Here is a 14,734-nt window from a genome sequence, read left to right on the forward strand (position 1 = left end):
AGTTTTACAGCATGGGAGGAGACAAAACATCATGCAAACTGCAGGCAGGAGCAGAAGAGTAGCATTTGCAAAGGGAATAGCTGTTTTTGCTGGCACAGAGCAAAGGAGTGACCACCTGGGAGGTGGTGTGTCACAGTAACTCCTGACCGGCTAAGGAGAAACACGAGGTTTCGGCAGAAACCCTAAAAAAGGCAGCAGCAACCTGGCAGGTACGCCCTCACGGATACTGGTGATGGCCTTGCTCTGGCATCTTTAATGACACCTTCCTGAAACAGGATCCTTGATGGTGCTTGTCAGTCCCCGACAAACACAAAAGCAAACCTTTAAAGTGCAGGTTTCCATGGAGAACGTATTATGCTTTCTCCTGGCAACACTGGCAACTGGCTATTGTGTTTGCAGAGCGGGGCTGATTTGGCCCTTAGCAAGGAAGCTGGGAACGGGGCCTCTTCCATGTGCCACCAACGCCTGAGATCAAGGTGGGCATCTGGGCTGAAAGTTCCCTGGTTCCTCACTATCCAGTGGCCCAGGCGGGTGAGAAGGGTACAAAACCATTATCTCCTCTACCTGGGGGGGTGTTTACTGTTCCCTGGCATGCAGCTGTTTCCACCATACCTGGAGGATCTTCCTACTCCTTTTTAAAAATGCATTGCTTAGCATTAGTTGCTAAACAGCTAAATACTCCTCTGGCTTCCACATTACAAGGCCACCCACAACTGTCTTTGCTGTCTCACCTCACCTAGAGCCCTGGGAGCAAGGTCTGGCTGATTTTCCCTGAGACGGCAGAGTGCTGATGCTAAACAGCCAGTTCTGCTATTTTGGAAACTTGTTTATCCAAAACTGTTCAAGACACCAGCCTCTTCCCTGCTGAAACCGACCCAAAGTGAGTGAAGTCCCTCTGACTTCACTAGGTCTCGAAGCTCCTCTTCTTTAGAGATGTTGCTTCTCACACATCTGAAGTTCCTACCAAGGAGGAGCCAAGTGTAATGCATTTGGTTGACATTGCTTTTACAATGGGAAAGCATATCATTGGGGAGTAACTTTAAACAGCAGAAATTTACAGGCAATGAGCCAGGCAAAACCCCAGTGTTTATGTTATCAGTTGTTAAAAATTATCAGTCTTGGTGAAACAAATGAGCTAGACTGAGACTTTGCTATTATTCTGAGACAGGAAAACCCTAATCAAAATCACATCTCCTCTGAAATGTTTGTCTGCTGGCGTTAGAGTGCACTATTCATCCTTCATTGGAGCAGGCAGCCTGCCTTTGAATGGTCCATTATCAGCCTGCATTGCTGTCCCTCCCAGTGGCAGCACTGTTCACACATCAATGACTAATACTGGTTCAAATCTATTTTACTGCCAAGTGAAACAGTTATAACTGGTGAAATAATTGGAGCAAATAAGGTTTGCTCCAAAATGTAAATGACAGCATGTCCAGACAGTAGGCTTACTGTAATTGTTTTCAGTTCTGGTAGGTTATCAGATATGATGGGATTTTTCTCTACCCTGAGAGAGCAAAGAAATAGCCCGTAACATCACTTTGCTCAAAGTATTCCAGTGCTGGACAGACTAGATGTGTGTCTCACAGGAGTGCAGCGGGGTACTAAAAGCACCAGGCTGCCTGATGGATACCTGTGGAATGGGGCTTTTTCCACCTTAGTTTCTCACCACAGGGGGAATGGTGGCTGCACCGTGGTGTTTTAACAATCAGTTGTTCCCCCTTCTGGGCTGATCACCCCTCTGGTTCCTTTTCCCCACCACGCGTACATCCTTTCCTACCTGCCACAACAGCAACCAGGTGTGACCAGCAGCTCAGGTCATCTGCTTTCTCTCTATCTTCTCATGGCATCACCCATACCAGCTTCTGGCACAGCAACCAAGCACTAGCACTAGGTGCTCTTCTGGGGCCCCAGCCCTAACACAAAGACTTCTGCAGGCTACTTGGGTCTCTGGGGAGCTCAGGGCACATGGGGAGACTTAGCATGCTAATTCCATTTCTAGGGAGAGAACTTGCGGTTCAACCTGGTAAGATAATAATAGTTCAGAGCTAATGGAACCAAATTTTTTTAAGAAGTTCTAAGTGAAACCCCCAAGCCCCAAAACCATTCTGAGTCAATTCAGAACTTTCTTAACTTTTCAGACTTGGAAGATTTTGCTCCAAGATGATTTATCCTTTTGGAAAGTCTTTTCTTAATATGTAGGTCCATTTTTAGAGGGGGTGGGAGGAAAATAATTGTAATAAACAAATCTCACAAAGGAGGAAATTTGTCCTCTTTGAGTTGGATCTTGAAGCTGAATGACCAGTACTGAACTCCAGGGACTGGCTTTCAGGACTGCGTATTATTTTTTCTCCATCTTTTGTAGCCTGTGCAGCATACTGGGAGACTGGCTAGTGCATAAACCAATTCACACCGACACAAGACAAAACACCCTCACCGCTACACTGCTGGCCTTGACCAGCTGTAGCAGTGTGACAAGGTACAGTTGCAAAACAGCCATTTCACCAGCTGCATTTTTTTTTCTATGTAACAAATTTGTGCAAGGCAAATTCTTTCTCTCCAGTAAATGATGCGCAGAAAGTGGCATTTCCACTAGATCACCCAGTGCATAAATAAAAGGGAGTTTAATTCTCTACATGACACACTTCCAAAAGCAAGAACTGGAAATAAATACTGCAGTGAACATATCTGCAGGAATTTATGAGAGACTAATTGGCTTTATCCTTAGTGACACTGTCAGGGTTATGTACTGAAATATGCGGTATCTTAATGCTGTGAGAATGGGCATATTTAAAGTGCCTGAAGATAAGATAAAAATCCTGTTTAAAAGATTATGTCTTGCATCAATTTTCTGCCAGCAGCTGGTCTGTCAGCACACTACAGGAAATTCCTCTTTACAGCTTCTCAGTGTATTTTTGTTCCATAAGGTACAAAGTGATCGTTGTGTTACATGTTGAATGTATGACAAATACCGAACACATTGCAGGTTGTGTGCTTCTGCTCACTAATGCAAATTAAGTTATTTCTCATTACTGTAGTCTTTGATACTGGAACTAGTACCTCAGAAAGAAGAATGGTAATGCAGTATATGAAAATGCCTGTATTGCAAAGAGGGCAGTCAGACCAACAACTCCACCGGCTTTGCCACACAGGAAGGAGAAACATAAAGGGGGGAAAAAGCTGCTGCGAATCATTTCCAGCAGAATTTTCACCGCCCCAAAAACTGTTCTGAAAAAGCAGGAATTCATCCCCTAGCATTCTGTCTTTTCAGCCTTGGTATAATAATGCCTCATCGCTACAGCGATAGGCATCATGCAGGAGAACAGAAGACGGTTCCTGCCCCAAGGGGACTGCACCAAAGGGCACAAGGTGCGTGCAGCACGCTGAACCACCAGGTCTTCTTGACAGTCGCTGTGAGCGAGTTCAGGGTCTTGGGCAGTTCCGAAAGCGCATCTGGTGCTTAAGCTGCTGCGGTTCAGGGGAGCAACAGAGCTGCGGGGAGACCGCAAGCTGCGTTTCACAGCATTATCGCCAGGCACAGGGGAGCCTTCCAAACCACAGGCAAAGCTCATCCACGCAGGAAGCGGCTTCTGCTGGAGCCCACCCGCCCCTTCGGACCAAACGGCCAGCAGCATTCACAGGACAGCAAGCACGCCTCGGCTGCCGCTCTGACCAGCGACTCAGAGCCACGGGGAGAAAGCTGTGTCTGTGGGGAGAGGAGAAAGCTGTGTCTGTGGGGAGAGGAGAAAGCTGTGTCTGTGGGGAGAGGAGAAAGCTGTGTCTGTGGGGAGAGGAGAAAGCTGACTGTGAGGAGAGGAGAAAGCTGTCTGGGGGGAGACCCCGCGGCTACCCCAGCCCCCCCCCGCCCCGGGAGCACGGCGCAGCCCGCCGCACCTCGGCTGTGCGGGGAGCGGGCCGGAACCACCGTCCAGGCAAAGAGATCCTGACTCCTAGGAAAGCCGTAGGAGCTCCGGGCAGAGCCGGTGTGCACGCCAGCTTCGGTTTAGGGCAGGGCCCGGCGCCCGGTCCCAGCCCAGCACCCCACCGGTGAGCCCCTCTCGCCCCCCAGCTGCACCCATAGCCCACCGCTACCGGCACCGGCGGCTACGAGGGCAGGGAACGCAGCGAGCGGGAATTAAGTTCAGCCCCCTCACGGCTCGGGCCTGGCCCGGGCCGTCCCGGCGCCGATGGCGGCCGCTGCCCGCCCGCCCCACGCCAACGACCGGCACCGCCGCGGCGACCGTTGGGGTCCTGCCGCGGGGCTGTTCGGTCGGGTGCCTGCTAGACCGTTACCGGCGCGGCTGCCGGCGGGAAGGGGGGGGTCTGGGGCGGCGGGAGTGTTTCCACAAGGCTTCAGCCGAGTGTCAGCCGTCGGTTTTCGCCGCCCCGCTCTAGTTTTCCGCCGAGCCGCTGGCCCGCTGCCTTCGGCTTTCTCCTCAGGCAGTGCGCGGGGCAGCTAAGTACGGTGGCCGGGAGGGGGGACGGGGGCCGTTATGGCGGCGGCGGCGATCGGGCGGGCCTGCGCCTCTGGTGCATTCCGAGTGGCGTGGCGAGGTGATGGGGGAGCGTGTGGGACCGGGGACGCCTCCTCGGGGGCAGGGGGGAGCGTTAGAGCGGGAAGGGGGTGTGCTGTGTCCCCGCCGCGTCCCCGTGGGGGGGCCAGAGGTGGCGGGTGTCTGCCCCGCGTGGGCGTCTGTACACCCGTGTCCTTGCGTTTTGTAAACCTCTGCGCTGGTTTGGCCTCCGTTGCCCTCGTTCCGGCGTGGGAAGAGGGTTTATGCTGTTTGTTGGAATCGGCTCCGTCGGTGGGATTTAACGGTGGTTGCTGTGGCACGATACTAATCAGCTGGTGACGAGCTTGGAAACAAGGCCGAGAGAAGCGGGAGCTGCTCTGTGTGGGCGTGGGTGGGAAGACACCACAGTTCCACACGTTCCCTTGTCTGTTCAATCACCCCGGGTCTGCAAGAGCTACACATGAATTCTGGTTCATGTCTAAACAACGCTAATCCGGCTGTCTAAAAAAATGTTATTTTTTTAAAGCCTGTATTTTGCTAGGTAGTGTGGACATAGTTGATTTTGCCTGTTGTCATGGTTTAACCGAAAGCAGGACAGAAGTGTGATAAATACCTTGTGAAATAACTATCTTTACGCTTGCATTGTCATCCGTGGACAAGGTTGCTGTTGTCGCTGCTTAGCAGTTTCTGTATTTCTTCACATGCGGTAAACACGGACTTCATAAATGGGCTTTAGGCACGCAGATCTCGCTCATCCTTACAGGCTTTGGGGCAGGCCAGCTGTGCCTTTGGAAACCTATTATTCCATCAGAATAACTTGGGCAGTAATATATGCATTAAGATAACAGAGTGAGGTGGTTTGCTTTTTAAATCAAATATTGTTTTCTTCCAATTCTTTCTACCTTTCTCCTCTTATGTCTTCCTGGACGTTTTTAATTGATAGGAATCAAAGTTTGTTTTCTGGACTTCTCTAATTCTTCAGTAGCCATTCCTTTCTGTTTTTTAATCCTCTGCAGTCACTTTTCAAAACTCAAATGTATTATTTTTCCGGTAGAGGTTAAAGCATACTTAGGAGGAAGGCAGAACATCTATATTTTTTCCACTAAGGATGAGAGGTGACTTTGGATCTGTTGTTCAAAATTTGTGCTTAGAATATTGGAAAGATTGTCTTTTGATATATGAGAAATAATACTGTATAACTGAAAACTTCTGCTAGGTGGCATTTTCTGAATTATGTAGTTAATTGTTATATAGATTTTTTTTTTTTTGTGACCTGCGTGCTTCTCAGAAGATTAAAGTCTTTCCATTATACACTGTTTTTAAGCAGTGAATACTACTGAGGTTTTGACACAAACTGAAGGTGGTACAGGTGTAGCTATTGCAGTGCCATGGGTACTTTAGCCTTTGGTATCGCTAAGTGCCCTTAATTTGCAACTTCGCTGCCTGCCTTTTTGCAGCATTGTGCCCTTTCACCCAAGCTGCCCTGGCAGTGTTGCAGAGCCTTTGGGGTGGTGTTTTCCCCTTGTTCTCATGCTGTTGTCCTTATGACCTTGCAGCTGTGAATCCCAGTAGTGTTCAGTGGGTTCTTCTGGGTAGCTACTGGCAGGAGCCAGTTCTCTTCTTCCCTTTGCTTTCGTCTGGGCTGTAGGTTTTGGATTCATTAGGGGATGCCACGACATGCCTTCATAGTGCTTAACAGCCAACCAGCCTGCATGTATCCAGTGAGGAGTCTACAAGGGTCCTGATGAAAAGTATATATGTACTATGGGAGATTCTTATGGGGGGAAATCATCTGCAGCACTGGAGACTGCGCTGGGACGCATGTTACGTCTTTCTGTCTCCTTTTGTTTTCACTTCTCCTTCGAAGTGACTTCCATCATTAGAGTCGTTGTATGCCATCAGCTATGCACCCTGCTAATAAATCTTGGTGAACCTGTCTCGGAATCCTTTATACAGCCGAGGTGACTTGTATGCACTTAAGTGCTAGGGAAAAGTCATAACAAACTACATTAATGCCTGTGTGTTCTCCAGGGAAACCTGATGACTGAGGTGGGAAGAAAGGCCAGATTACATTAGTAGAAAAGTATATTCAAGCTTGGTATTAGAACACCTGGATGCTGGGCATGTTTTTTGCTTTCAGCAGAGAACGTCCCTTCTTTCTCCCCCACTTTCAAAGGCAGAATAGAGTTCTCTAGCTTTTTTTTTAGCTTCTGCAGTCCTCTAGAAACTTCCTTGTCTCCACTCCTAAAAAAAAAAAATAAATCTAAGCAGTTAATGAATTTCTGGTCTCTTTTCTTCCTCAGGGCAATCTATAATGAAGTGATGCCCATTCTGTAGCCAAACAGCAATTAAAGCCAGAGAATTCAGGGAGGCTTGAAAGCAGGCCAGCGGTGTTTCCTTGGTGGAGGGAAACATTTTCACTGTCTAGTCACAGAGTATATCCTAAAAAAACAAAAAAAAAATATTTCTTGCAAGTAGACCAGGAAAAGTAAAAGGCTGCAACTGCTCCTAAATAATTTATTAAAATAATCTGTGTCTTTTCAGGTGTGAGCCTCTAACTGTTTCTGATTTGATTACTTTCATGTTCCGTACTTAGCCCAGGTAGATAGTGACCCTTTCCATGTGCTGTGATTGTAAATGCATGGGTTTTAGTTTGAGAAATTAAGTTCTTCATATTCAGATTTTTCCAAGGTAGCTGGAATGTTTTTTACAGAGCAGTTTGTACCAGTGCAAAGATTTCATTACTACATGGGCCCTTCTTGAGCACTTATGAGGTGATATGAAAAAAATACTAATGATTCTGAAGTCTTCCATGTTGCGATTGTTTGTATAAATGCATTATTTCTGTGCATAACAGTTTCATTTAAATAAAAAGCAGCAGCAAAATGTTAAAAAGAAAAAACAGCTCCCCGCCCCTTACCCTCCCAAACTTCATTGCCCATTAGAGGCTAAGTTAATAGCGCTTGATATCTTCAGAATTGCAATTTGGAATTTAATCAGAACATCTCTGTTTTCTTGTACATAAACCTTTTGAGAATGTCGTGATTCTTTCAGCCTAGAGCCTCCCATGTGTATGTCTGGAACTATATTCGGGCAATTTTTCCAAAGTTCTAATTATAACCACAAAATAAGCATCTTGATGGCTCTTTTTTAAAGTTTTTTTTTTTTTTTTTACAGTGCAGTTCTCTCACTGTTGAAACCAACTTCATGCAGTGTTTCTTTCTCTCAGGTATGGAACTAAGTAAGAACAGTTTTCTGTATTTAATTCCTGTGGAAAATAATTACAGGAGTAGAGGGGTTTATTAAATCGTTGCCAATTCTTTAAAAAACATCAGCACTCAGGCTTGCTGAACACTGCATTTGCTAGTGAAGTAAATATGTGGATGTTTAGCATGCTTGCTGTCTTTCAGAATGTTAGGTGATTTAGCAAGCAAATGGCAATGCATGCCAATTTTGGCCATCATGTGTGGTGACATATGCTACACCCTGTGCATAAATCTCCTAAAGGTGGCATGTTAAACCAGGATGTAACTGAATTAAAGGTTAGCAAAGTTATAATGAAATGGGTACAGTAAAGTGGTAGACTTGTATATGAAGTAGGGTGAGTGTTAGAAAGAAAACTGTTAGGGGTTTAAAGTTTGCTGAAATAAGACTGTTAACCTGTTAGGTTTACTTTTCCACCTATCTAGAGATGCATTCTTCTGTTGCATCTTGTGAGAAGAATGAAATGGCTTCATAGTGGTTTTGTTAAGTGAATTTTTTAGTGGTGAATATATGTATATTTATACTTGTATAAAATTTTGTATTTAGCTAGTGAAAGACAACACTTAAAAGTCAGTGCAGGGTTTTAATTGTAAAGTTTATAGCAGGGAAGTAAGTATCAGTGAGGAGTTAATTTTATCTTAGTGCAGAGGATGACTTAAATATAGTAAGCGTGGTTTTTTTTGTTGTTGTTTTTTTGGTTTTTGACACTTCTTTCGCTGGTGGCCAGACAACGGTCCAGCATTCATGACCTGTCTTGCTGTTGTGGTTTAACCCCAGCCAGCAACTAAACACCACGCAGCCACTCACTCCCCGCCCGGCAGTGGGATGGGGGAGAGAACTGAAAAAAAAGTAAAACTCTTTGGTTGAGATGAAGACAGTTGAATAGGACAGAAAGGAAGAAAATAATAATAATAATGATAATAATAGTAATAAAATGACAATAATAATAATTGGAATATACAAAACAAGTGATGCACAGTACAATTGTTCACCGCTTGCTGACCGATGCCCAGTTAGTTCCTGAGCAGCGATATCCTCCCCCCCCCCCGGCCAACTCCCCCAGTTTATATACTGGGCGTGACATCACATGGTATGGATACCCCTTTGGCCAGTTGGGGTCAGCTGTCCTGGCTGTGTCCCCTCCCAGCTTCTTGTGCCCCTCCAGCCTTCTTGCTGGCTGGGCCTGAGAAGCTGAAAAATCCTTGACTTAGTCTAAACACACTTAACACAGTAGTGTTTTCAGTTGTTGCTATCAACATTCTTCTCATACTGACCCCAAAACATAACACTATACCAGCTACTAGAAAGAAAATTAACCCTATCCCAGCCAAAACCAGGACAATTGCTTTTACAAATGATTCAGTTTTGAATAGCTTATTGCAAGAAACATTTTAGATTTTAAATAAAAATCCCATCATGGATGTTTGGAAGATGTACCAGGAATGGAGGATATGATGCGTTAACTGTACATACTTACATTTCAAAATGCTGTTTTATTGAGATGTGACATTTCAAACTGTTTACATTCCATAAATATTTTTATTCTTTGCTCTCCTTTCAAAGTGTCTATTCCCTTGGTAGCAGTATGTGTACAGAAGCATGTGGGTATGCTTTATTGAATACCAGCAGTCAGTGTTTCAGACTTTGGGCATCATGTGGGTTTGGGGCTTTTTTTTGCCATGTATTCCTCCTCCCTTTTTTGTCCTGCTGCAATTCAGAGACTAAAACAATCTCATCTCCCAGTGTCCCAAAATATGGTCAACACAGCTCCTGGGCTTTCCTAGACATGTAATTTTGATTGCCAGCTCAGAACTGGTATTCTCTTGTTGCCACGCTTAAAAGTGTAAGTTACTCTCACTTTAAAAAAGATTGAATCCTTAAAGAAAACAGGAGATTTGTCACTGGTTTGAATGAAGCCAGGATCTCACCCTGGGCTTTAACAACTTTTGACATGAGTTGTAGTAGTTGGATGTTGTCGTACTTTGTAAAAATAGCTTTGGATCACCAGACTTCTTGAGATCAGTTGAAGGTCTTCTGACCTTTTTCTATTACACCAGTGTTTATTTGGCTGCTTCTTTTTCTGACATTTGACTTTTTCTCCTCTTCTGTGCCCCAAGCATTCTGTCAGAATTTTATTTCTGCAGCAGTTTTTCATCTGATTCCACTGTCTCTTGATTCTTCTTACTGTTGTCATTTTGTCCTGACTTTATTGCCTCTTTATAGACTTTTTTCAGATTTCCATCATAATTTCAGAAGGAGATGGTATTTGGAGTGTGGAACTTTTTTTTGCTAATGAAAGTAGGAGTAAAACAAACAACCAAAAGCAAATGGCATTGCAAATATTTTTGATAATGAGGTAAACTGTCTAATACTCTTATGTTTTGTTTCCCAAATGAATGTATTGTTTCTTAGGCAGAGAATTTAGAATATGCTTTTGTATTACAGAACTGTGAAAGAAACCATCACCTCTGCTGCTAGAAGTGCAGATGACCAATTCAAACAAAGCAATGACTTTCTCACTGTAATGTTTTAATGTACGTGTGAGCCTGGCCCAGACAATTAGTGTTGTTCCTGATGTTCTGAATGTTGACCAGTTATTTATCTTGTTTTAGCTAATAAAGTGTTGCTCCAATAGATAACTCGAAGTGAATGTCTGTAGAGCCAGTTTAACAAACAGGATGCAAGAGGAGCCCTCAGAGTTGGCAGGGAAGCTAAATTAATTCTTTGCATCCCTATTCACTGGAAAAAGAAACAAGAGATTTCCGTATGGTACCCCTTGGTCATGATGGTGGTGAGAATTAGCAGGTATTTCTGAAATTAAAATAACTGCAAAAGAGGCTATGGGACAGATCTACAGGATGATCATTAGCAGGATCAAAAACTATTCACAAAAGAATTCTAAGAGAACTCCAGGATGAAAAAGATGAATTACTAGTAAGAGTGTAGAACCTTCCCTTTGAAATTGCTTTGGTACCTGAAGAGTGGAAGGGGTAAATGTGGCACTAATCTTTTAAAAAAAGCTTACAGAATAAATGTCAATAAAAACGTTAATGTATGCCTTCAGTAATGGAAAATTCAACCTTAAAAATCTCTTGGAGCTTGGGTGTGTTTGTTGTTTTTTCTGGGAGACTCAGTAGGGTAACAGTGATCCAGTTAATACACTGCATGCATGATTTCCAAATAGCTTTTAGCAGAGTCCCTCACCACAGACTTTTAAGAAGTTCAGCAGATGCAGGATATCAGAGGAGGTCACAGTGTGTTTAAATAATTCGCTGAAAGGTATGGAAGAGTGTTGGAGCTCTGTGGTACTGGTTAACAGGTTCATAAGCACACTGGAAAAGGGGTTGAGCAGCAAGGGAATTAATTTTGGTAGTGGTACAAAGTTATTTAAAGTAGAAAAGAAAGACTGACTGGAGAGTTACTGAAGATGGAGTTGAATGGGCAATAAAATGGTGAATGAATTACAGTGTAGATAAATATAAAGTGATGAAGTTCTAACTCCCTTCATATCCAAAAGACTAAATCACAACTGGAAAAGACTGATACAAGGGGAGATGGGTCACCAGAAATACTATGGCAGCAGCTGAGTAAGCTGGGACTTCTCAACCTGGAAAAGGCATCCTGGGGAACTATGAGAGAAGTCTGCTAGATCACATGTGACATGCATAGGAATTGACTTTCTCTTCCAATTTGACAACTAGGCCATGGAGCTAATAAAAGACAGGCTAATAATAATAATAATAATTAATAATAATAATAATAAAGCATCTGGTTCATTACGTGGTGAGTAGGAGATGTGTGGAACTCCTTACCAAGGAGTGTTGTGGATGCAGGATGTCTACATGGTTCTAAGGAAATCACCTGTACTGAAAGTAGTCAGAGACTCAGAAGACACAATGTTAGGACAGTATTCGCTCACTTGTGTTAAGAACTAGGAGTTAAGTCTGTTTTAAAAGAAGCTTGTTCAAGGAAATTATCAGTAGATGTGCTCATGCATGTGAAAAGATCATTTGTAGGCCAACAGGAAGTATGTGAAGTGGGGAAGAGTGTGCCACTTCAAGTCATGTTTGAGGCATGACAAAATTTGCAAGTACTTGAAGAAGACGGGATTAGATTTTGCAAGTTATTTTGAAGCAATTTCCAGCTGTAGGCAATTAAGGGGTGCAGCAAGGGAAATTATAAATACTGCCACACAGTGCAATTTTAAATTCATTGTAGATACATGGTGTTATTTTTTAAAAAATAACTTCTTTAATTGCATGCTATTCCAAAACCCAGTAATTTTTGTGAAAATTATTCTCAGATGAACTGTTAATTTAATCTTGTAGATTAACAGTTTGTCATTAAATGCATATTAAAAACACAAAACAGCTCAAAAATTGAGTGTGCTTATAGAGTTATCATTAACATTGTCTATGTAGTTCGTATTAAGAGTGACTGCTAGTTCAGTAGCAGTTTGAAGTGAAAGGAAGCGTTTGAGTAGTGACTAGCATATTGTTTGTATGTGTCTCATACTATGACTCAGTGATATGTTCTGCATTCTCTGTGAATTTAACCAGATATTTAAGAATCTCCTATTCCTATTTTTTGGGTTTTTTTGTTTCTAGGCTGCTTTTTATTTTGTGAAAATTAAGTTTTTCACAAAATTTTCATAATGGAGTTTTTTGTGAACTTTAACTTTTCACAGGAAGAAATGATAAATTTACATTTTAAGACTACTTTGAGAGGAATTTTTTAGAACTTCCTGCTACATTACCCCAGTTAACTGAACTGATTGTTATTTGCCTGGAAGGAGCTATTGTTCTGACTTCAAAAAATGGATTGTTTTTTTATTGATACTGGATGGTAACAGAACATGAAGAAGTAGGTTTTTATTTTTTTTTTATTTTATTACCATTTTCTGAGTAACATGTTGAATAATTGATTGCAAGACAGTATAGCCCTTTTTAGTTTGTTGAATATGCACACTGGATTGATTGATTATGTAAGTAGGAAAAATACGAATTCCTTCTGAAGAGCCACCTTTCTGTGCTGGTCAATAAATGAAAGTATATCTTGCTTTCATTGTTGTAGGTCAGCACCTGAGCCGTAGCAGTTATAACATGCTCCCTTTGGCTAATAGAAGAGCAACCTTTCTGCATCAGTTGAGCTACCTGGCAGAAAATGCACCACCATGCTATATGGAAGTAATCTGTTCTGGAGATAAGAGCATGTGTAATTGGCTAGCTTAGAAATAATCAAATCTGGAGTGCCATGGGGAAGGTACTTCTGGAGGTTAATTCTCCTTTCAGGATGCCAGAGTAAGTAGGTTCATGAACTGGCAGAATCACAGAATAGTTGAGGCTGGAAGCCTCTGGAGATCCAGTTCACCTTCCCTGCTCAGAGCAGGGTCAACTAGAGTAGATTACCAGGACCATGCTCAGCTGAGAGTAGAAAAAAAATGTTTTCTTATGTTCAGATGGAATTTTGTGTTTTTTAAATTTATGCCCGTTGCCTCTTGTCCTGTTGCTAGGCTCCACTGAGAAAAGCCTGGCTCAGTCTTCTTTATACCCTTCCTTCAGATATTTATATACATGGGTAAGATCCCTCCTGAGCCTGCTTTTCTCCAAGCTAAATGGTCCCACCTCTCTCAGACTCTCCTCTTATGAGAAATGCTCTAGTCCCTTAATCATCTTTGTGACCCTTCACTGGACTTTCTCATAGAATATCTGAAATTGGAAGGGACCCATAAGGATCATTAAGTCCAACTCCCTGCTCCTCGCAGGACTACCTAAAACTAAACCATATGACTAAGAGCATCGTCCAGACACTCCTTGAACTCTGACAGGCTTGGTGCCGTGACCACTTCTGTGGGGAGCCTGCTCCAGTGACCAACCACCCTCTCAGTGAAGAACCTTTCTCTAATGTCCAGTTCTCATCGTTTAACCCCAGGCAGCAACTAGGCACCACGTAGCCACTCGCTCATTGCCCCCCACCCAGTGGGATGGGGTAGAGAGTCAGGAAAAAAAAGTAAAACTCGTGGGTTGAGATAAGAATGATTTAATAACTAAAGTAAACCAAAATGTAATACTAACAATAATAACAATAAAAAAAAAATTGTAATGAAAAGGAATATAATAAACTAAAAAAAAAACGCAGCCCTAAACCCCAAGATAAGTGATGCACAATGCAGTTGCCCACCACCCGCTGACCGATGCCTGAGCAGCGATCCGCCCCTCCCAGCCAACTCCCCCCATTTTATATACTGAGCGTGACTTCCTATGGTATGGAATATCCCTTTGGCTAGTTCGGTCAGCGGTCCTGGCTGTGCTCCTTCCCAGCTTGTGCACCTGCTTGCTGGCAGAGCATGGGAAAGTGAAAAATCCTTAACTTAGGATAAGTGCTACTTAGCAGCAACTAAAATATCAGTGTGTTATCAACATTACTCTCACATGAAATCCAAAACACACTGTACCAGCTACTAGGAAGAAAATTAACTATCCCAACTGCAACCAAGACACCAGTTCTCCAGTATGTCCACGTCTCTCCTGTACTGGGGAGCCCAGAACTGGACACAGTTCTGCTCCAGGTGTGTCTCACCAGTGCCGAGTAGAGGGGAAGAAGGGTCACCTCCCTCAGCCCACTGGCAACAGTCCTCCTAACGCAGCCCAGGACGCTGTTGGCCTTTTTTGCTGCAAGGGCACGTTGCTGGCTCATGGTCAACTTGGTGGCCACCGGGATCCCCCGAGTCCTGTTCTGCCAAGCTGCTTTCCAGCTGTTCAGCCCCCAGGATGTGTTGGTGCACGCGGTTCCTCCCCGGGTGCAGGACTTTGCCCGTGCTGAACTTCGTGAGGTTCCTGTCAGCCTGTTTCTTTCTCCAGCCTGTCAAGGTCCCCCTGGATGGCAGCTTGACCCTCTGGTGCGTCAGCCACTCCTCCCGGTTTTGCATCATCAGCAAACTTGCTGAGGGTACACTGCCC

General features: G+C 43.9%; 1 protein-coding gene across 3 annotated transcripts in view; it reads left to right on the forward strand.

The window, feature by feature from the left end:
* The first annotated feature begins 4,434 nt into the window (after positions 1–4,434).
* MRPS5 (mitochondrial ribosomal protein S5) overlaps positions 4,435–14,734 on the forward strand; it is a 68,108-nt gene continuing 57,808 nt past the window's right edge. Inside the window, exons 1-2 of one of the 3 annotated variants that reach the window (XM_030039077.2) lie at positions 4,483–4,551; positions 7,689–7,752. In XM_030039077.2, coding sequence (XP_029894937.1) covers positions 7,719–7,752 — 34 coding nt within the window. In that variant the 5' untranslated portion in view covers positions 4,483–4,551; positions 7,689–7,718. Of the gene's footprint in view, positions 4,552–7,688; positions 7,753–14,734 lie in introns of all 3 variants that reach the window. The other 2 variants (XM_030039087.2, XM_030039067.2) reach the window with 2 other exon arrangements.

This window comes from Aquila chrysaetos, chromosome 2, assembly GCF_900496995.4.
Source record: "Aquila chrysaetos chrysaetos chromosome 2, bAquChr1.4, whole genome shotgun sequence".
In the NCBI taxonomy this organism is placed as follows: domain Eukaryota; kingdom Metazoa; phylum Chordata; class Aves; order Accipitriformes; family Accipitridae; genus Aquila; species Aquila chrysaetos.